The sequence below is a fragment of the Electrophorus electricus genome, chromosome 5 (genome assembly GCF_013358815.1).
Source record: "Electrophorus electricus isolate fEleEle1 chromosome 5, fEleEle1.pri, whole genome shotgun sequence".
Lineage (NCBI taxonomy): Eukaryota > Metazoa > Chordata > Actinopteri > Gymnotiformes > Gymnotidae > Electrophorus > Electrophorus electricus.
In genome coordinates this window covers 16,757,565-16,778,624 of record NC_049539.1, presented here as the reverse complement: position 1 = coordinate 16,778,624, position 21,060 = coordinate 16,757,565, and the positions used below count along the sequence as shown (strand labels likewise).

Below are 21,060 nucleotides of genomic sequence, written 5' to 3'. Positions count from 1 at the left end.
TCCAGAATTGTTTTAAAACGGTTAGTCAACTGAAGAAATTTTTTTTTTTTTTGGAAATTATATTTTGTTTATTATTTTCTTTGGTAAACTGTTCAAGGACTGGCTGTAGATGTCAGGCTAAATTAGCTTCGTCTGCTAACCAACCAAACACGAAATTGTGGAGAGCCTTTTTTTTCTCTCCTAAAAAGGTGTTTAGCTGGCTACTAATCCTGTGAAAAATGTCAGTTGCGGATAGAGTGCACACCGGAACTGTCTCTGATGAAAGTGAGGAAACCACTCAGCATGCGGACGAGCAGAGCTCCATGGACGAGCAAGGAGACAGCCAACTGCCAATGCTGAACGAGGGGAAAGAAATAATGCACCATGAACATAAAATATCTAGTCCTAAAACTAAAGATGAACATGCAAACTCAGAAGTCTACACAGCAACCTCGTTGTCACTAAAGACCAAGGACAAAAGTGTAAAAAGTCAGCCCCTGGTAATTAATTTATATATATATATATATATATATATATATATATATATATATATATATATATATATATATATATATATATATTTCAGAAGTTGAGGAAGCTATCAGATACAGTGCTTAAATGCTCACAGAAAAACAGATCTGATGTGACTTCTGCATGTCACTATGGATTAAAGTAAATCTTATGGTTATTAACAGTATCATTCTGCATATTCAGTCTTTATGTACACTTAAATAAAGTAAACCTTTGATGTGTTGTTTTTTGTTGCAGATTCTAGACTGGGCTTTTGGGATCAACCAGGCTCTACCTGTATTCAGCCTTCTGGACCAAGACAGACTTGTCATGCTGTATGGTTGTGCCAATGTAGCTGTCATACATGACCACGCCTCCAATTCTCAGCGTCTTCTGCAAGTGAGTTTTTACAATATTTTAAGCTTTGTCTATGCTTAAAAAGTATTTATAGTTGAATGTGACAGAGGTTCCATTCAAAAGCAAACCTAGCCCACATATGCCAATAATAAATAAAAAGTAATGGCAGAATGCTAACTGATTCCAACTAGCCCATATTTGTTAGCAATTATACCTTACCTTTTTAAAAACTGTGTGAATAGTAGAATTTGGTTGGCATCAGTGCAAGCTAATCCTGTAGCCTATACTTTTCACAATCAAGATCAGGTTCTTGTGTGTTGCACAGGGTCACTGCAGCCCTATTTCCTCCCTGTGTGTCAGTGAGGACCGACGCTGGCTGGTGACCGCTGACAAGGGCCAGGAGAGCCTTGTTATCGTGTGGGACTCATTCACAGGGTATAATCCACCAATCAGAATGTGTTCATCTGAGATTCTTCGGTCCCATTCTGGAAAGAAGGAGATTATAATCAATGTGTTGATAAATGTTTGTGCATTGAGCCATTATGTGGGGAATTATTTGTGTTGTAGGATCCCTGTACTCACTTTGTTTGATTGTCATCCTGAGGGAGGTGTAGTTGCACTTGCACTGTCAAAGGACTCAAAATATCTTGCGACTGTTGGAGCCGGAAGAGTGCAGGTTAGACATTGGATTTGATGTAATGCTATTGCATCAGTTGTATTGTTTTTTATTGCTTTGATGGACACAGTAGATTTTAATGTTGATCATAGAGAGTTTGTATCTGGGATTGGACTAACGAAGGTGAAGGTCCCACATGCCAGACTGACATCAGCCCAGAGCATGGTTGCCAGGTATGTAAAGATGTTGTGCATTTGGATTGTATGAGTTTAATAAAGTATTCAATCCTGGGTCGACAGTGTTTGCATGTGAAGATTATTTTTAAGACTTAGTTTTTGATTAATTCATAAAACCTTAATTTTTTAGAATCACATCTTATTCAACCCTACTGACAGCTCTCAACTTCTGAGCAACAGTAAAAGTCATGTCCTCTTTTATACCTGGGTATGTAATATGTGTTGCATTTTGTATACTTATTCAATTAAAATATTTTGAACAATATATTATTAAAAATATGTTAGTTGTGCAAGATAAATAGATTTCCTGTTTTAATAATAAACTCCACTCAGGATAAGAAAATTATGGAATATACAGCCCCAGAACTATCAGATAAGGTAAGCCGCAGGCTCTGTTATCATTGCTGTTCATCTATTTCATAATTATTAATATCTATTTTACAAAGTCCCTATGGTGTTCATTATGTGAGTTCATTAATCAAACATGAGTTAATAGGTTTTCTCTAGTTTCCATGTGTGTTAATGCAGACTGACACCAGAGGCAGATGCCAGAGACGAGTAAAGGTTAAAAACAGAAATACAGTCTGTTCACTCTTGTCTCTGACTCAAAGCATGCTCAGCAACTGCAAATGGAAGCATCGAATCCAGTCTAGACCATTATATACTTCAGATATCTGTCCCAATACTTTCAAACTGCAAACAGTGAATTAATTTTAAGTTTACACAGAAAACTAAAATAAAAGCACCCATAAAGAAAGAGTTAACGTTGTACAAATTGTTAGCCACCCTCCCACCCAAAAAAAACCTCCTAAATGAAAGTGCCATTTTTTACTTTTTACCAATATATGTCTTTTTATTGTTAGTCACAAAGATTGAGAATGAATAGAAGGTACAGATATGGCATCGCATTTTGGTATTTGTTTTTCCATGTCATAGACATTCAGCAAGGTAGTGGGTTCCCTGAGCCAGTCAGCCTTCCATTTTGCGGGTCTTCAGGCTTTCTCAGTTACCTTGGCAGGGAACCTGGTGCTGTGGGAGTCTCTGAGAGACACTTCCACATGCCAGCCCAACGCAATGAAAGCTACCAAACTCATTCCACTGCAGAAGGATGGAATTACTACACTAACTATGTGTGACAGGTACACTCCTTACCCCTTTGAGTGAACATCCATCATATTCACAAACATTGTGATATAATGAGACATGAATTACACTTTTTTAAGCCTGTGTAAAGCTTACAAAGTTAACTTTTGGAAACGGTCTCCAGAAGTGTTTTCCTGTCGACTTTTTTATTCAATGAAAAAAACAAAATGCGTTATCTGAGGCTTTAATGGAATTTATTACCATTTTAAGTCATACAGAAAAACACATCGAATGTATGTGATTTTTATCTTCTCCATCCATTTTTCAATTTTTTTTTCCAGTTTAATTGTAACAGGAGACATGAGAGGCCGCGTCAAATTTTATGACGGGAACTTCAAGCTCATTACCTGGTGCAGCGAGTTCAATTTGGACCCCATTGCTTCCATTTCCTTTTCAAAGGACATACCTTTCAATAACAGCCTGGAACAGCAAGAAGACTGCACTGTAAATGCCAAGCAGTTTGTCATTAGGTAAGAGCCATGTTATCAGTAAACCAACAAACCAGGTTGAACTGAGTTAATTATATACATGCCATATACTGCTTGTTGTGTTAATTTGGTCAGTGGGTGAACGACACATTTAATGTTAACCAGTGTTTTGAAGACAGCTGAGGTTAAAGGTTCAAACTGAGAATGACTATGGGACAGGTCAAATTTATGTTTTTTTTTTGGTTTAGAGTTAGATAGTAAATTTAGGGTCAGTGACTATATATAAACAGATTATTAGTCCGTGACTAAATTAACTATATAAATCACTGAACAAATATACCAATTTTCACATGTGCTGCATCACCTAAATTTAATTTAGTGAGTAATTTCTTTATAATATCAAGTATAAGCAGCTCCTAAATGTCTCTCTTTTCACTTTATAGGAACTTTGTCATATCTACGGTTAGTGCAACTGTGGTCCATGTGACAAGACGGGGCAGTGTGGCACAGACTTTACTGAGGGAGCATGAAGGTCCACTACACACAGTGGCCTGCCACCCCAAACAGCCGCTGGTGGCTATGGGCAGTCACAGTGGCATCTTGAAGGTCTGGGACTATGAGCAAAAAGTGGTCATATCCAGCAGAGACTTCCATCCGGACAAGCAGATCCAGTGCATCACATATGATCCTCAAGGTAATTCATATGTATTACTAGACAGTGGAGTGGCTGAAAAAAATAGACATAATTGGCAAATGCCAAGATCAAACTTAATTTGCCACAGTGGTTCAGGTCAAGAACTTAGGTTATTATATTTCTAAGCTTTCTGACTTAGAATGGAATTGAACTGCAAGTGAATTAAACTACAATTACAGACATGGTAAAACATTGTCAGACGTTCTATGTCTTATGTAACTCTCAGGTTTATCAACATGTCGTCATTTGTCTAGTCCACTAGGTTTTTTGTAAAGGACATAAAGACACATATCAAATGATGCTCTGGTTATGTCTTTGTTTTAAAAAATCCTGAACTATTGTCATTTTGGAAACAACTTACAGATTTGTTCCTCCGTTTCCCCTCAGAAAAGCCTCAAAGTTTTTGTCGAGCTCTTAGTATTTTTTTTTGACAGCAGAAAATCTCTGTGGAAATACAGCAACTGAGTGACAGGATATTCTGAGGATATTTGCAGGGTAGTTTAGGAATCACTCGAATTTGTTGATGTATTTGGCAGGATTTTACCTGGCTGTGGGCTTTGTCAGTGGGGCAGTGAAGATTCTAGATACCTATACACTGCAGCAAGAAGAACAGGAGAGTATTCAGTACAGTCAGGACTGCATTACCCATCTCACCTTCTCCCATGACTCCACCCTTCTGGCCACTGCGGTTAGTGTACCCTGCAGTTACTGGTTAAACCTACTGATTTCTTATTCAACCCGTTGCAATCCATTCTTTTATTTTTATTGTTTTCATAGCAAAACTATATATAAATATATATGTAAATATAAATTATATGAAAAAAATATATAAATGTAAATTATATGAGACTTTAATAAGCAATTAGTAATTCAATTTATGCTGTTTATTTTTCCCTTGGTGTCTGGTTTGGTAGAATATTATTAAAAGTGTTGCTTCCAGAGGCTGAGTATGATTTATTTATGCTACTACCCATAGTACTAATTTATTTATTTTACACTTATACAGTATATTAACCAGGAAACTAAACAAGGATGGTTAAATTAATTCATTAAAATAGGATGTGGAAAGGCTATTAGGAAGGGAGGAACAAGAAGTACAGTCATGGAACTGTAAAGCAGGTTTAATTCCTGTGCTTTTGTGTTTTTCCTCCAGGATACTGGAAAGGCCGTGATGGTGTTTCACCTGTGTAAGGAAGGTGGTGGGCTCAGTTGGAAGTACCTGGGGAAGCACCGCTCTCACTACAAGCCCATCCAGGACCTGCTGTTTGGGGTGGATCTGGACAGCAGGCAGCCGCGTCTGCTCTCTCTTGGCATAGACCGCAGACTGGTGAGAATCCTGTGTTCATTGGACTTTTGCTTGTTATACTGAGAATACCTAAGAATCTTATACTAAGAGTCATACTCAGAATGGGAATGGACTCCAAACAAATGTAAGATTTCGTGGGCTATAAGTTCATATCTTGTAGTGCAATATTTTGACATAAAAATATTTAAACAAAATCAGAAATTCATGTTGGCATTTTGAATATATTAATGTTGCTTTATAGTATTGTACTGCTTTTCCTTAGCCACTAACCCCTTCTGAACATAAAGCCATATTTTTGATTGTGCATCTCTGATATAATAAGAAAAAAGCTGTTGCTTGCTGTCGTGTATACAGAACAGCTCTGCTGCCTTCTGACTATCAGGACAATCAAGTTAAGAAGTAAAAGTTTTTCCTTATATCCTTGTTTTCTTAATTAACATTTCTCTGTGCATGAACACAGACCTTTGCAAACCAGCATTGCAAATAGTTCATATCATCACCTAATTATTGAATACTGTCCACAGGAGTGAAACTGTCCTTTTCCACTTTAATTACTTCCAAACCTGCTTTAGCCGCTTCAGACAGTGACGTGGTGATCTCAGTGCTTCAATGACGTAGTGACGCATTTTACTACTCGGTCACTCTGTGTTCCCTGTTGTCACATACTGAAGTAAAAAGACTGGTATTTCTCTTACTCATTAGGTGGAGTATGATCTGCAGAAGAGCAAGAAGGATGAGCTGTTGATCCTGAGCTCAGAGCGCATTGAACAAAGTGCCGTGCCAATGTGCATGGCCTGGTATCCGCCTCTAAGCACTGAACACTTCTTACTGACCGCGTCTAACCACTACAAGATGAAACTATTCAATGTCACCACAAAGATGTGCAGGTCAATATTCTTAAAGTTTTCAACTAGTTTTCTTCACTGAAAATGATCTCAGTAAGGATTAAGAATTTTTTGGGATATTTGTTAACAATTGTGTGAGTTCATTCAGAAGTGACCATCATCAACTCAGCAGCCACAGTAATGTGATAGTGGCATGTATTTGGGTGTTTAGCTGGCACTATGTTTATCAGAAACACCACAGTTTTTAAGCCATGTCAGTGTCACTGCTTAGTTGAGGATTGGCCCCACAGAATATCAAACCATCAGCAGTTATGTGGTCATAAAACCGGCAGATTAAGGACTAGAGGAGGGCTAACGCAAATTATGCAAAGCAGTAGGAGAGCTGGTTACCCTGTAAGGTTTGGATAAAAAGGAGAGCTGGTGAGAGTAGTTACCCCATAAGGGTTGGATAAACAGGAGAGCTGGTGAGAGTTGTTACCCTGTATGGTTTGGATAAACTGGCCAAAGAAATATTTGTATTTGTGGATGTATTAAAATTTCAACTTTGTCACTTGTACTTTATAAATGGTTTTGTTTTGCAGGAATGTGTGTTTGGAAACCCATTCATTAATTTTTGTGTGTATGCAGAAAAACAGTCCTTGGACCCACATATGGTTCTCCTATGAAGAGAATGCTGATTTTACCACCTTCTAAAGATGGGGATCTGAATTCTTACTACATGGCTTATATAACACAGGACAAGGTTTGGGCTGGTCTGACCTATATCCAAAATAGTTAAATTAAGATAGATATCTGGATCCCTTCTGATATGTATGAACATTGTTGCTGGACTGTGTCTATGAATTACAGTTGCTATTTTCAAAATTGTATACACTATTTGGTATGTGTGTCTGTCCTCTTCTTGATCTAGGTTGGGCTTCAAATTTTGCCCCTAGATGGGAACCCATATAAGTCCTCAGCGATGATATGCCACTCCATGGGTGTCTCCAGTCTGGCTTGTTCCTATGATGGCAGATATGTTTTCACTGCTGGTGGAGTGGATAAGACAGTCTTCTCATGGGAGATCAGCCTTTCGTAAGTCTCTAGGATAACAGTGTGGAGATAGCATACATACATCACATACCATACTTAGTCTTTTGGTAAAAGTGTCTATACTACATAAGGTTGTGATTTAATCAATGTCATTTTTTTCTATAAACTCATATTTTCACTCAGGCACCTCTAGAATAGGCAGAGCAAGGGGCTAGTAATGCCAAGGTCATGGGTTCAGCTCCCACAGAGCAAATGTACTGTCATACTCATGCATTGCTCTGGATAGGAGTGTTGACAAGTGCTGTAAATGTAATGTCTAAATTTTGTTTGAGATGAATGGTCTTTTATGATGACCTATAGAATGTACTGTAAACCCGTCTCTCAGTTGTGGTCACCTATTGTTCAACCAATAAGAGTTCACTATCGGCCTTTGTAGTGCATTAGAGGCTGCTGCTGCTTTGGGAGGAAAAGACCTGGTTCCTTTTTACTCACTTTTAGAAGGAGGTAGAGATGGAGAGCTTGTTAGGGTAAGGCCTTAAATTGTCTTAATACTTGCAATCACAAAAAAATCCTTTGAATATAAATATAAAGTGTATTTTCTCTACAGTGTATTTTCATTTCAATGTTAATGGAAGCAATGATAAAACCTATTATTCCGTTAAGAATTATTCGATTACAAATGGCCTGCTTGTCCCATTAGCTAATAGAGCTGTTTTTATGTGTCCCCTCAATTTTTTTTTACTAAACAACACTCAGTTTAACATAATAATTTTTGTATGCTCCTGTTAGGAATACTACGTTTTCTTGTTGCCAAAGTCTGTGATTTTCCCATTAGGCCATGGAAGATTTCTTTTACTACTGTCAGCTGCGAAATCAGGGCATCGATTCCATGGAAACCAGACGTGTGTCCACTCAGATCCCTCTTACTGAAGTGCCCTTTGTCATGAGGGCGCTGGGCTTCTATCCGACTGAGCAAGAGGTAATAGGTGTTTACAGACACTAGTTGACTAGGCCAATGAACTAAGACATGCATCAGTTGTGTCATATACATTTCTCAAAAAACACCATTTTAAGCATGGCACTGTGTTGACTCTACCCAGCATGGGTGACACAGTTATATATGGAGCTGGTTGTTTTCCTGTGCAAATGAGTAGAGTTTATCTGTGGTGTAACAAGTTCAGACAATAATATTGCATGGGAATTAAGGCCAGGCACAAAGACTGAATGCAGAGAGGCTTTTTTTGCAATTGTTTATTTTTGGCAAAAGTAAAGAGCATAATATTCTGTTACATTCTTTATTATTATAGTCCTGTTTTTATTGCTTTTTGTGTCCTAGCTGGAGGACATGCAAAACGAGGTCAAATTCAGCCGTTATGCTGAGACTGGAAATCATGTCACTGATGTTGACCTGGAAGAATTTATTAAACTGTTTGTCAACCACCGGCCAGCCTTTGGCACCTCCAGTGAAGAGCTGTGCAGTGCCTTCCAGGTTCTGGGGGCAGTGGTTGAGAACGGCAGGCCAGTTATCACCCGAGAAGAGTTGCTGGAATTGCTACAGGCCAGGGGTAACTTTATAGGTTGCATTACTACTACCATATGCTGAATTAAGTGCATCTAAGGGGTATTAAGAGAGTGTTATGGGATCATTAAATGAGGCTTATTTAAGGGTACCTTTACTGTTATTTAACCCAGATCTTTTCAAAATTGTTTGCCATCATCATCCTTGCCAATAAATTTTGTATTGAGAGACTTACAGTTTCTCATTGTGCTTAAATATGGTCCAGTGGAGAAATCAGCTAAGCTTTGCAAAACCCTGTTAAATCCCCTTTAGTAGCATATATATAAATGTATATGTAGGAGTGTTGTTTTTCAGCACTAAAGCTATTGGCAAGGTTGTGTTATGCATGCATATGAAGGACACATCTTAATAACGAACATACCTCTATGTTTTATTCACAAATATGCCACTTTAAATTAAAGAGATAATAATTCATGAGCTATTGAAAGCATAGCTACAAATATACAAATGTTCATTCGTTGTCTAATCACTACCTAAATGAGACAACCAATATACCAGAGGTTAGTTCTTAAAACCATAATTTAAGAAAAACAGCTGGAGTTCGGTCAAAAAAACACAATCAAAAAATAAGTCACAAATGTCACATTTTAAGACTATATATTTGTTTTTGTCACCCACCTTTGCAAGGTATAATAACTCTAGATATAGCATCTAACATGAGTTTCTGTACAGAAGTGGTGGGCATTAAATAAATGCAATGTGTCACTGAAGCTTATTTTCTTTTGCTTTTAGGTGAGCACATGACCGAGGAGGAGCTGGGAGAATGCTTCATGACATTGTTAGGCTTTAATGTGGAAGGAGGGCGATCTGAAGCAAGGATATCTCAGTGTAAAGGTATGTTTTACAGATAGTTTAAGAATATATTGTCCTCTAACTTTAGCTTCACAGCTGCTTTCCTGGGATGGTGTAACATTCATTGTTTAGGTTTAACTATTCATTCTGTATTTTTCATTAGTAATTGAGTGTTGGTAGTCAGTGTGTTTTTGGAAATGGTTACCAGCATGTAGGAGTAATAGATCTCTCCTGCTAGTTAACTTGTTTTAGATCTCCTGATCTCTTTGCATTTTTTTGCAAACCCACATTCAGAAATTTATTTTTGTCATTCATCACTAAATAAACAAAAACTATAAGACTAATGAAGCCAGAAAAGTTACGTATACTTTTATACACTTTTTTTTTTTTTTTATGTGTGTTTGTGTGTGTGTGTGTGGGGGGGGTTAGTTTCGAACATTACCAGTGCATTTTCTATGCCAATGTGTCTAGAAACAGACAAGTTACTCCTGGAAAGTGAATTGCCCCCAGACATCACTGCGGACACATTTGCCACAGACATTTTAGGATTCCACGTTGCCACTCAGGAGCTCCCCCCTGAGCAGGACTCTTCATCCTCCATCACTTGTAAGGACTCTTTTGAGCAGATGTGAGCCGCTAGCTGTGTGCACAAACAACATGCTCTTTTTTATCTGGAGTACTTGAATAGCTTCAGGAAAAAAATAACCAAAAATATTTAGGTATATTCTTAAAATGTCATGTCTTAATATGTTTGATTGATTTTGTTTTTAGTTGTCTTTCACTATTAACATAAGCTTTCATTTATATTCACATACAATTTTCAAAAGGGAATTTAGGGGAAATAAACATCTTCACTGAGCTATGCTATTGACGGGATTTTTCTTTTTTTTTTCCATAGTGAAGACTGAGTGTAATTTAATGTTGTTTAGGCTACACAGTCGTTTACGCTCAAAGTTTTAAAGTTCTGGATTAAAAACACTGAGTGGAAAAATCGCTTCTTTTCGTGCGGCAACAGTGCATTTATTTGACCGTCTCATGCTTGGAGGGCACGCTGCTCTGTGGTTAGCGCAGGCGCACAACCCCACCTCAGTCCTCCGCTGTGCATTCGCATTGTGTCTAAACAGCCGGCGAGCTAAAAAGATTTTTTACCAACAGCCGTAATGTCGGGCAGGTCGGTACGCGCGGAGACCCGGAGCAGGGCGAAAGATGACATCAAGCGGGTTATGGCCGCAATTGAAAAAGTACGAAAATGGTAAGAGCAAGAGGACATACCCATTAACGAACAGAAAGCCCAGCTTGTGGGGGGAGGAGAAACGACAAGAAACAATGAAATGAAACGAAAGCGGGGCTTTTATCGAGTTCAATTTCAGTCCGATTACTCCGTCCGCTCAGGTGTGCTGCGCTTCTCCGCACAGTTAACGATGTTGTCGTCCGTTTAAAATCGATTACTTGTGAGAGTGCATTTTCTTTCCATTAAATTTTAATGTGGGTTGAACCTAGAAGCCATTTCGTTGCAGTCACATGAAGCCGTTTCTGTTTGAGCCTGTAATGCCGGCTGGATTGAGCTCTGAAGAGCACTTCGGCGATGCGGGTACGGTGGAAACGGTATTAGTCTCATCTCGGTGACTGACTTGCTGCTCAGCGACGGCGCTCTTGAGTGAGAATAGTTTTTATACGTTCCCGGGGTTTTAAATTCAGCGCTCGGAGTTCAACTGTAGGCTAAAGAAAAAGCGTGCGGTGGGGGCTGGGAACATAGACACGCAACCAAGCTTTGCCTGTACGCGGTAGATTGCGGCTAAACCTTTACAATCACGAAGATCTGTTTAATTTTAGAAATGTTTAATTAGGAGACTTTAAATGTAGTATGAACAATTATGTCCATAGTATATATTTTGCATTTGTTTAAATATAGTATGTATTCAAATGAATTTTATTGTAGGATCGCAAATTAAAGTCTTAGCATATACCATGTATACTTTTTTATTTTTAGAGGGCTTTGTAAACTGAAAAGTATTCTGCGTGGAATATGTAGCAGCCGTAATATATACCCCCTGTTTTACCCTCAAGAATTGACCTCAAATATAATAATTAAAAAGTACCTCAGAATATTTTCACGTTTAGCCTATTTGGATCAATTTCCAACTAAATGTGGAAAATGCAGTACCTTTCAAATTTCGCTCAGACTGAAAGGTTTGTTGATCAAAATGTAAACACGTAAAAAAATATTGCTGTATTTGAACAATTCTGTAGATCATGCATCTTGCGCTTTATATGACACGTTTGTCACTGCTTATTTCTTCCATGCGACTTGGTTAAAGATGGGGTTACTTCATTTTGATTTGTCAGAGTGAGTGAGTTTGTGAAAATACCCACTGTTTGCATCTTAATATTCCATTGCAGGGCCAAATAACAATAATAAACAGGTGGGAGAGTTTGGCTAATGAGCCTTTTAATGGGAGATTTTAGATTAATTTAGTATGTTAATGGTCATTTTTTAAAGCCTATACATAACACCGCAGACAGTTATAAAAAAAAGACATTTGAAACAACTTGGTTCTGTTGGACTACAATAAACAGTGTCAGGAAGCCCACTGTTGATGAAATGGTGGAGGGATGTGCTACAATATTGCAATATTTTACCTTATTGATCCCCCTAGAAATCGCTTAAGACATCTACATCAGTTTGATATGTTTTCTCTGACATTTAGTTATGTGATATATTTAATGACTTCTGTTCAACCCCTGGACACATTAAATTTGTTATCTATATTTATTCATAATTGTATTAAATACAGAATGCTTTTAGATTGCAGGCAGACATGGAGATGTAAGTTAATATTTTGAATGTAGGTGCCTCTCTAAGTGCGGATATTTTCTGAGGGGTCTAGATATAGTTGGCCAATATCACATGAGACATATTCCAACCTGGGTTAAAATAAAGCTGATTTGTTCCTCAGGGAGAAGAAATGGGTGACAGTTGGGGACACGTCCTTGCGAATTTACAAGTGGGTGCCAGTGATGGAACCCAAGTCTGATGATGTAAGTATGTTGATAAACACACATCTACTTTCCCACAACTTGATCTTTCTGTGGCTGATGCTGTGAAATATTGTTTATTAAATATTCTTAAGGTTTTTGGTTTATCTAAAGTAGGTTTGCAGTTCATACAGAGGAAAACATCAATGATTGCAGTCAAATAATTTTCCTTGGCAGAAAAACAAGAACAAGAAGAAGGGCAAGGATGATAAGTACGGCTCTGAAGTTACTACACCAGAGAATAGTTCTTCTCCTGGAATGATGGACATGCATGGTAGTCACATGACTTGTCGTATGTTTACTGTACAGAGCTATATAGGAAACTCACATCTATGGCATTTTTTTATGCCCTTTATCAGTAGCTGCTGTTTTTGTTGAATTGAATCTCTTTGCGTTTCATTTAATTTGCATTTCACTTAGTGAATCACTTGGTTGATTTTATTAGCATTCAACATCTACTTACATTTTGAGTTGTTAAGATAAACATATTGAACATCATTCTTTGACTACTGGCATATCTGTATAATTCACTTTTTAATTATTGGACCTTTTAATCTTCGTTACCACTTGAGGGCGCTATCAGACAATAAACAAGCAGACTTTAAATCGACTTGAGTTCTACAGTGTTTGGAATTATGCCTTTTCCGGTATGAGCTCAAACAAAAGTAGCATCATCATTGATTTGTGTCTGTCCTTTTAATTGCATTTTCTCTTCCACAGATGACAACAGTAATCAGAGCTCCATCGCTGACTCCTCCCCCTTAAAGCAAGAGACCAGTAACAACACTAGCCCCACCCCTGAACCTATGGCAACATCACAGAGTGACAGCAATGAGGCCAAGAGTGAACAGTTTCCTAATAAACAGTCTTTGTCTGGTCAGGACAGCAAGTCTGGTTAGTTAATTTAACTAACTAGACATTTATCTATGGTTGTGTGGTTTCAAGTAATGTTTTACTGAATTTAACTCTCTTATTAGGACAAAATCATTCCTCGTCAGATTCAACAACATCCAAGCGGGATGGCAAGTCACAGGGAGACCACGAACACTTTACAGATTCCTCCAAAGCTGCTCAGGTTACACTAAAGTTTAAGATACACAAAGTAGTCAGTTGTGTTACATAATGATTGAAATTAGGATCAAATTAATTGCTTTACCTATTGAAAGTTATTTACCATTTCTCTGAGACTAACTTGGACATGATGCTACAATGTATTTTTTTTTTAATGATTTTTTTTTTTTAACACTCATCAGTTGTTTTCACTTTTCATATAATGGATTGCATACCAATTTTGATGTTTGGTCCACATTTACAAATGGCCAGTATTTACTGTGGGATTATTTGTTGTCCACTGGCAGATACATGGCTATAGTGGTCAGTTTTTTGACCCCTCTATTTATTTTATTGACATTTATCTGAAATGGTCATAATGACATTTTTTCCTGGGAATTGTTTGCTCTCTTTCTGGCAGGATTTGGAAGATGGTGCTCCTCCAAGCAAGAAAGGCAAAATAGACTCTTCCTCTGAAGAAAACTAACTGTCTTTTACCAACTGTTACACTCTAGTGATCTCCCTTTCCTCTCCCTGTGTACATCGACTGGTTTTCCTTTAAACTGTACATCTCTCTGCTCATCTACCCCCCTCTCCCTGAGAAACACACTCGTCCCTTGCAGTCACCCTTCAGAATGGACAGGGTGAAAATCTGGAGTTTTGTGGTCTCATTATAGTTGGTTAATAGGATAAAGTAAAGTACCAAGTTATGAGACGTCAGGGTGGGGGGTTTTACATTGCACTGATCCTAGAACAGCTTGCTCTGTCATAACATCACCGCCTGCTACTTCCTCTGTGCTTAGATCGGTCATGTCTGTGTCCCTTCCAAAATGGCAAAGCGACTGCCATAGATGGACTTCTCATTTAGTCATCACTATCAACTGCCACTTGCTGTTTGGAAGCAAACAATATTTCTCACGTTTTTTTTCTTTGCTCAGGAGGGTCAACACACTGTTAGTCATGTTGAAATTGATGGGTTCTGCTGCTGTAGCTGAAATGTTTCTTTTACTTTCTTTTTTGTTAATCCACAGATAGGTAGTCAAACAAATAAGGTCATGTGAGTGGTACTAGTCACAGGTTAAGACATTGGAGAGCTCTGTTCGGACACGTTCTGCTGTGAAGACTGTAGCTTGTAGCATACGTCCTGCTAGGTTGTGTGCCTTGTGTTACTGAAATAAGCTTGTTTTGTCTTTTAGTCTTTGTTCTCTCACACACACACACACACACACACACACACACCTCCTAAGTGCCCGCGTTGGTGTTTCACAATCTTATGTCCCAGCAAAACCCTTTCCATTAATGTATAGACTAAACTGTGACAGTTTATGGAGTACAAAGCTTTGAAATGCAGGTCACCATTTCAATAGCACTACAAACTTAGAAAGTCTACATTGCACAAGTACATCATTTTGACCACGTACCCATCAGATTCATTAAGTATTTTGTCTTTCTCTGGCAAGCGTCTGCCGTTATCTTGTGTAGCTGTCCAAGGGGAAAAAAAAAGTGATTTTCATTAGACTTTAACAGGCAGGTTATGGACAGACAGCTGTGCAAATACCTCATACGCGGTCCAGCAGTGCTGGCATATGAACACTAAGTATGACTTTTAGAAAAATCACTCGGATGTGTCTGCTTGCAAAAATATGTATATATTTATACAATAACATTTTCGTTATTACCCTTTTGATTTTGCCACAATATTTCGCCAAAATATTGCCTTCTGTAGTTCAATCTTTGAACCTTTTAGCAAAAACGTACTCATTGGGACCATGTTTTTTTTTTCCTTTGGTTTTTTTTTTTGTGTTTTTTTCACTCTGCATTAGAAATGTCTTGTACAGAAGTATGGTTGTGTTTCATTTATTTATTCCACATGTAGTTTTTGGTTTTATATGAAAAATACATTTCCTTTGAGTAATCCTGAATTTGTTTCTTTGTTTACCAGACCTTCACAATAACTTTTGGAGTTATAGAATACAAAGGTAATAGTACTGTACATCAGTCATTATCAACACTCAAGACAAAAACAAAACGTGACAAGACAGTGACTCAGCATTGTGCCACCTTCTGTTAAGTGCTTAAACTCAAAGACTTGAATGAAAATGATAAAGTTCCTAACACTCCACTCTGGTGTCAGACACGATCACAAACAATCATTCCCTTTTAATCGTACTTTTGTGCCCCTGAACAATGTGTCTGAAGGTGAGGTTGATCCGTGGAATCTTCACCTTCTTCCGGACGGGGAGGCTATGGTACCAGTATGTGTTGGTGGGAGGGTTCATGAGCAGAAGACTTCCATGTGCCAGCTCCAACTTCACAGGCTTGATCTTGCGTTTCTTTTGCCCACCCCGCACATCACTATGCCTGAAGATGAAGTCACGGGCAGCCCCAAAAGACACAGAAGCAATGGGGCATGTGGTGTCCAACTCCCGCTCATCATCCCTGTGCTCACCTATATGATCCAGGCCATCTTTATACCTGAGGAACAAGAACACTAGCAACTGGTTTCAAGAAAAGAATCCAAATTCGTAGCAATATATGTGCAAACTAACTGTGTCTATGAATTATTTAGTGTTGGTGGATATGCACCTGTTTATCAAGACAAAGTTAAAGGTTTGCCCTGTCACGTTGGTGACAGCATCACGGACATACTCCAACGTAGGTGTCCATGGTCGGGCTAGAAGATGCACTCCAGAGAAAGAATACATCAGCCCTTCATCTCCATAAGTAGCCTGCTGTCTGGGAACACTGTGCAATTTCCCAAACACCTGCACCTTCGCCTTGTCACCTAGAAGGGTGGGAAACAAAATACCCCCCCAAAAAAAAAACCCCACCAAACTTTGTATGCATCATTTGATAAACACTCAAAATGACAAAAACAGTGAAGTTTATCATTATATTTAAAATGCTAGTATTGTGCCATCAATACCTGTGAAATACTCCACCTCATCCTCCAGTTGGTAGAAAATCCGGTCAGCTTCCACTTTGGAGAACAGTAAGCTATAGTCACAGTCCAACCCTTCTGCCTCGATCTTTTGCCAAGGGATAGGCTGAGGGAATTCCTCCTCAGCATCTTCATCGGTATCCTTAATTATGTCTTCACACATTTCTTTAGTACACTGGTGAGGTAGGGCCTCCATCTCCACTCTGTTTTTTCGCACAGATACAGCTGCTCTCTTGCTCATTCTGGCACCTGTTCAAATCAGGGAAATATACAGAAAAGCCCAGGTGAGACCCAAGGGATTGTATAAATTGGCACAATCACTTCTGTTAATGTAATGACCTGGAAAATATACCTTTATGTGTAAAAATGAAGAGACTGGACTGTCATTATACATATTATTAATTATACCTAATACATAACTACTAATTTTCAGTGAGCGGTGCCTAGAGCATTAAATATGCATCATACTGACCCCAGCCTAACCCCGACACGGTATCCTGTCATTTTGCATTTCCATTGGTTGTTCAAAAATTTGGCGGGACGTGAGAAACCAAGAACCGAGTCTCGAGTCATACTTCTTTTGTTACCAGTCAGTTTTCTTTAATAGACGTTTAGATACATTCACTGTAGAAAAATGATTGGGCAGAAAAGCATCAAGTCATTTTTCTCCCCAACGAGCAAAAAAAGAGATACTGACGAGCAAACTAGAAGTGAGGACATATGCAACGTGAGTATGACTTATAGCTTATCAAACTTGAGAGCCAGCTAGCTGTGGAAAGGTCAACTTGGGCTACTGTTAACTAGTCTGCTGAATTGGGAAACGCGTGTTTCGGAAGCATAGTGAAATGTCATTAGCCATGTATAAGTATTTTGGTTCGTGACTTCATAATGTTCATTACTATGTGGTAATCTTGTTTAGATAGCCTACCTGTATCTAAATATGTTCCCACATCATTCAACAATTAATGAAAAGAAGCACTGTACCCGCGAAAACCAGCTGCCCTGGAAGTAAACCTTACGTCACGCTGAGAGAGTAAAAGCAAAGTCCTTATAGGCTTATTATAATGTATCTGGTAAAAGATGAACAGAATAAAGGCCAGTTATAAGATAAATATATATTTAGAAAAGAACTTACAAGCGACGCAAGAAAGCAAGTTATACGCGATTTATAACTTTCGGTCAATGCGGTCGCTGACTCCTACAATAAAAGTCTTCACATGGTGGAATACAAAATTGATACACAGCTATCAGCAATGGTAGCTAGGTTAGCTATAAGAACTTCATGTTATTGTTAACTATTTCTGAGAAAACGGATAAGTTTTTTTTTAATGGCTGTGGTATTTCCAAATATTCAGCTTCGAATTTTGAGCGTACCGATAACAAGCCTTCATCTGAAACGATTTTGGAATTCTACTAAGTATACTAAGGTTTCATCCAAGGTGAAGAAATTTAAAACAAACACCAGTGCCGTTCTGCCCTCGCCATCCCTGAGTCCCGAACTTCTTGAGAAGATCGCTAAGAACAAGAAGGCGGCACAGGAGAGGCTAGCTGCTCGCTCAGCTCCGGAGGGTATCGGGAAAAGTTGGCAGCGAGCACTTGGCGCTGAATTTGGAAAAACTTATTTCAAATCAGTAAGACACTACACTTAATTCTTATGTGTTTCTTCTGGTATTGCTCGGACATGAATGAAGTAGGACCTTCTTTCAACAGTTAATGTCATTTGTTGCGGAGGAGAGGCAAAAACAAACCATCTATCCACCCCCTCACCAAGTGTTTACATGGACACGGATGTGTGAGATTGAAGATGTGAGTTTTATTACACTCATTATCTGTATGTTGTACTGAAGGACAGTCACAAATGATTCATCCCATCAATATACATTAAGAAAACGTCTCTTGTCTTTTTATAATTTACAAAAATCTATTTCAGAACCATGTATAGGCACCTACAAGTGAGAAATTTGCTTGTTTTGGCAGGTGAAGGTAGTGGTGCTTGGCCAGGATCCCTATCATGGGCCTAACCAGGCTCATGGTCTGTGCTTCAGTGTGCAGAGGCCTGTTCCCCCTCCTCCAAGGTACCAATGATTTTCTAACCACTTATTTGTTTTCGTTTGAGTTTAGACAACATGCTGTTTATAGCAAACACTGACTAGGGCTCAGTGAGGAAAAGTTTTTTTGATGAAGATTATCAATGGAATAATTTTATTTCAGTATTAGATATTTTTTATTTAATGATTATTTTGTATAGTGATTTTCAAATAAATATTTTGGATATTCCCACAAAATGACTACATATATACATGTATAGGGAGTTCTAAATTGGTATCAGTGTTACATACTTTGACTATATTTTGCTTATACATTTTTGCTGTATGGGGCTCATGTATATGAGATGCGAACATGAGCATAATGTATTCATGCTTTGTTTGCAGCTTGGTAAACATGTATAAAGAACTGGAGGCAGACATTGAGGGCTTTCGGCATCCCGGTCATGGTGATCTGACCGGATGGGCAAAGCAAGGTGACCACTTTTTCTTACAAGTTTGCTGCCTATTGCTTCATGTTAATATATAAAGTGTTTAAAGAGCATGTAATGTTAAGCTTAATAATAATGTTGATATAATACCCAGCATGACTTTGCAGGTGTTCTTTTGCTGAATGCTGTTCTAACTGTCCGAGCACATCAGGCCAACTCTCACAAAGATAAAGGATGGGAGATCTTGACAGATGCTGTGGTGAATTGGCTTAGCGCTAACCTAGAAGGTCTGGTCTTCATGCTGTGGGGCGCCTATGCTCAGAAGAAGGGGGCTGCAATTGACAGAGTATGTCCTGAAATAGTGTTTTTGTTTACACTTCAAACAAATGATTGGACTGAATAGTGGAGGTGCAAATGCCCATGAAATGACTCTGTCATCGTTTGTGATTTGGAGTGTTCAGGTTTCTTTTTGTTGTCTTGCAGAAACGACACCATGTACTCCAGGCTGTTCATCCCTCCCCACTGTCTGCACATCGTGGCTTCTTTGGGTGCAAGCATTTCTCAAAGACCAATGAACTACTGAAAAAATCAGGAAAGAAACCCATAGACTGGAAAGCACTGTGAGTCAGTGGAACATGAATGCCTAGATTTGTTTCATTTGAATAATACCTCTCACAATAAGCTTTTTTGAGCTGGCCAGCGCGGTCATTTTCACTAGTTTTACACTATTTGCATAAAAGACAAATTACACTGGACATTTTTCTCCAGGTCATGTTTTGTTGTTGCTTTTTTCAGTTTTCTAGTGTAACCATAGAATTATAATGAGTAAAGTTCTGTTTCTGTGTGTGTGCCTTTTCCTTTCTTTAGTGGGGTTTGCTTGTGCAGACTGATTTGATCTATAAGCTAGTTTGCTCTTTGCAAAAGGTTTGTGATTGTGTGTGTGTGTGTGTTTTGAATTCCTTGTACTTTGTAAACCTCTGATGAGGAGTGGAAGCTTCATTGCTTCTGCCTTCTGCCAGAAAACAATTTATGCATGTGCACTATTTTATAACTTTGTCCATGTTAAAAAGGGCCTTTTGTATTAATAAACATGTTCTTATTTACACTTTGAGAGCCCACGTTGATTGTTCTTGACTTTTTTCTTGTTCTTGACTTCCAATCTATCTAATTATTAACTAACATAATTTGCTACATGTTAATGACATTATTTCGAATGGCTGTAGTTCCAGTTAATGAAAACCTTTCTGTTACTGGTCTTGTCATTATTTACCAGTGGAGCAAATTACGTATCCTCCATTTTCTGTTGATTACATTTTTATGGTGAGGATAACATGCAATTGTATGTTTAATCTGACTAATTACTGCAAATGGATATAATTACTTTGTTTTTGTATGTTTAATAAATAATGACAGTATATTTATGTGCCAAATATAATTTTGTTTATTTATTACATTTATAACTTGAGTCTTATTTTTGACTCATGACAATTTAAAATATGACAAAATTGACATGATCTACATGATCTATATAGATGCTTTGCAAGATTTGATTAGACAGTACACTTTGTATTTGAAGCAATGTCTTTTTTATGATATTTTACTGTTGCCTTGTCTTTACTACACTGGAATTGTCCTTGCGGTTGCTGTTATTTTATATAAACTGACAGACCATGGTCTTGCTCTGGGCAAGCAAGAAAGTAGTCTAAACTACTCAGTGGACATATATTCAAAAACGTATTTTGGTTGGTTGTCAGTTTGTGGAAAAACATCCACAGAGCTAGAAGGCTTGTAATGCAGAGTGACATGCTAGGATTCATGTCTCACTGGAAACTACTTCACTACAATTTTGAATATTTCTATATCTCTTACAGTGCATTTGCTCACAGGTAAACTGGACATTTCAAATAGAGATAATCGGAAGGACTATCATATATCTAGCCAAATCCGATTTATAAAGCATTTTGCCAGAGGAGTATATTTGTATACCAGTGTGAGAACCTTTAAATTACTTTCAGCCCTGCTGGTTTGTCCGTCCACGCC

The 21,060-nt window shown here is 38.2% G+C and overlaps 4 protein-coding genes across 5 annotated transcripts; 3 read left to right on the top strand and 1 right to left on the bottom strand.

Moving 5' to 3' along the window:
• Positions 1-207: 207 nt before the first annotated feature.
• On the top strand, positions 208-10,607 carry cfap251 (cilia and flagella associated protein 251). The gene is made up of 20 exons (XM_035526519.1): positions 208-479; positions 748-888; positions 1,172-1,281; positions 1,414-1,522; positions 1,615-1,695; positions 1,829-1,906; positions 2,032-2,076; positions 2,635-2,837; positions 3,123-3,311; positions 3,713-3,963; positions 4,500-4,651; positions 5,117-5,290; positions 5,972-6,156; positions 6,742-6,856; positions 7,025-7,188; positions 7,583-7,673; positions 7,982-8,125; positions 8,483-8,711; positions 9,458-9,559; positions 9,989-10,607. The coding sequence occupies exons 1-20, from the start codon at positions 219-221 to the stop codon at positions 10,147-10,149; spliced, it is 2,985 nt and encodes a 994-aa protein (XP_035382412.1). The 5' UTR covers positions 208-218; the 3' UTR covers positions 10,150-10,607.
• A 1,928-nt stretch (positions 10,608-12,535) lies between these two features.
• Positions 12,536-14,090, top strand: bcl7a (BAF chromatin remodeling complex subunit BCL7A). The gene is made up of 5 exons (XM_035526476.1): positions 12,536-12,556; positions 12,731-12,827; positions 13,274-13,447; positions 13,531-13,628; positions 14,025-14,090. The coding sequence occupies exons 1-5, from the start codon at positions 12,536-12,538 to the stop codon at positions 14,088-14,090; spliced, it is 456 nt and encodes a 151-aa protein (XP_035382369.1).
• Positions 14,091-15,375: 1,285 nt separating this feature from the next.
• alkbh2 (alkB homolog 2, alpha-ketoglutarate dependent dioxygenase) lies at positions 15,376-17,535 on the bottom strand. The gene is made up of 4 exons (XM_027009303.2): positions 17,529-17,535; positions 16,530-16,793; positions 16,190-16,388; positions 15,376-16,078 (listed from the first exon to the last, which is right to left on the bottom strand). The coding sequence occupies exons 2-4, from the start codon at positions 16,783-16,785 to the stop codon at positions 15,754-15,756; spliced, it is 780 nt and encodes a 259-aa protein (XP_026865104.2). The 5' UTR covers positions 16,786-16,793; positions 17,529-17,535; the 3' UTR covers positions 15,376-15,753.
• Positions 17,022-20,399, top strand: unga (uracil DNA glycosylase a). 2 transcript variants are annotated; one of them, XM_027009302.2, is made up of 7 exons: positions 17,022-17,271; positions 17,984-18,175; positions 18,255-18,350; positions 18,522-18,619; positions 18,977-19,065; positions 19,188-19,366; positions 19,504-20,398. In XM_027009302.2, the coding sequence occupies exons 1-7, from the start codon at positions 17,179-17,181 to the stop codon at positions 19,642-19,644; spliced, it is 888 nt and encodes a 295-aa protein (XP_026865103.1). In that variant the 5' UTR covers positions 17,022-17,178; the 3' UTR covers positions 19,645-20,398. The 2 variants fall into 2 exon arrangements, with proteins under 2 accessions (XP_026865103.1, XP_026865102.2); XM_027009301.2 differs by lacking the exon at positions 17,022-17,271 and having other exon boundaries at positions 17,292-18,175; positions 19,504-20,399.
• Positions 20,400-21,060: the final 661 nt, after the last annotated feature.

What these genes read in the sequence shown, in the direction of transcription:
- cfap251 (XM_035526519.1), top strand. Translation starts at nt 219, where the DNA reads ATGTCAGTTGCGGATAGAGTGCACACCGGAACTGTCTCTGATGAAAGT. An exon ending in GTGTGGGACTCATTCACAGG is followed by an intron (nt 1,282 to 1,413) that starts GTATAATCCACC and finishes TTTGTGTTGTAG; the next exon opens with GATCCCTGTACTCACTTTGT. An exon ending in TTGGAGCCGGAAGAGTGCAG is followed by an intron (nt 1,523 to 1,614) that starts GTTAGACATTGG and finishes TGTTGATCATAG; the next exon opens with AGAGTTTGTATCTGGGATTG.
- bcl7a (XM_035526476.1), top strand. Translation starts at nt 12,536, where the DNA reads ATGGAACCCAAGTCTGATGAT. An exon ending in TGGAACCCAAGTCTGATGAT is followed by an intron (nt 12,557 to 12,730) that starts GTAAGTATGTTG and finishes TTTCCTTGGCAG; the next exon opens with AAAAACAAGAACAAGAAGAA. An exon ending in ATTCCTCCAAAGCTGCTCAG is followed by an intron (nt 13,629 to 14,024) that starts GTTACACTAAAG and finishes TCTTTCTGGCAG; the next exon opens with GATTTGGAAGATGGTGCTCC.
- alkbh2 (XM_027009303.2), bottom strand. Translation starts at nt 16,785, where the DNA reads ATGAGCAAGAGAGCAGCTGTATCTGTGCGAAAAAACAGAGTGGAGATG. An exon ending in TGAGGTGGAGTATTTCACAG is followed by an intron (nt 16,389 to 16,529) that starts GTATTGATGGCA and finishes CCACCCTTCTAG; the next exon opens with GTGACAAGGCGAAGGTGCAG. An exon ending in AACTTTGTCTTGATAAACAG is followed by an intron (nt 16,079 to 16,189) that starts GTGCATATCCAC and finishes CTTGTTCCTCAG; the next exon opens with GTATAAAGATGGCCTGGATC.
- unga (XM_027009301.2), top strand. Translation starts at nt 17,873, where the DNA reads ATGGCTGTGGTATTTCCAAATATTCAGCTTCGAATTTTGAGCGTACCG. An exon ending in GGATGTGTGAGATTGAAGAT is followed by an intron (nt 18,351 to 18,521) that starts GTGAGTTTTATT and finishes TTGTTTTGGCAG; the next exon opens with GTGAAGGTAGTGGTGCTTGG. An exon ending in GACCGGATGGGCAAAGCAAG is followed by an intron (nt 19,066 to 19,187) that starts GTGACCACTTTT and finishes ATGACTTTGCAG; the next exon opens with GTGTTCTTTTGCTGAATGCT.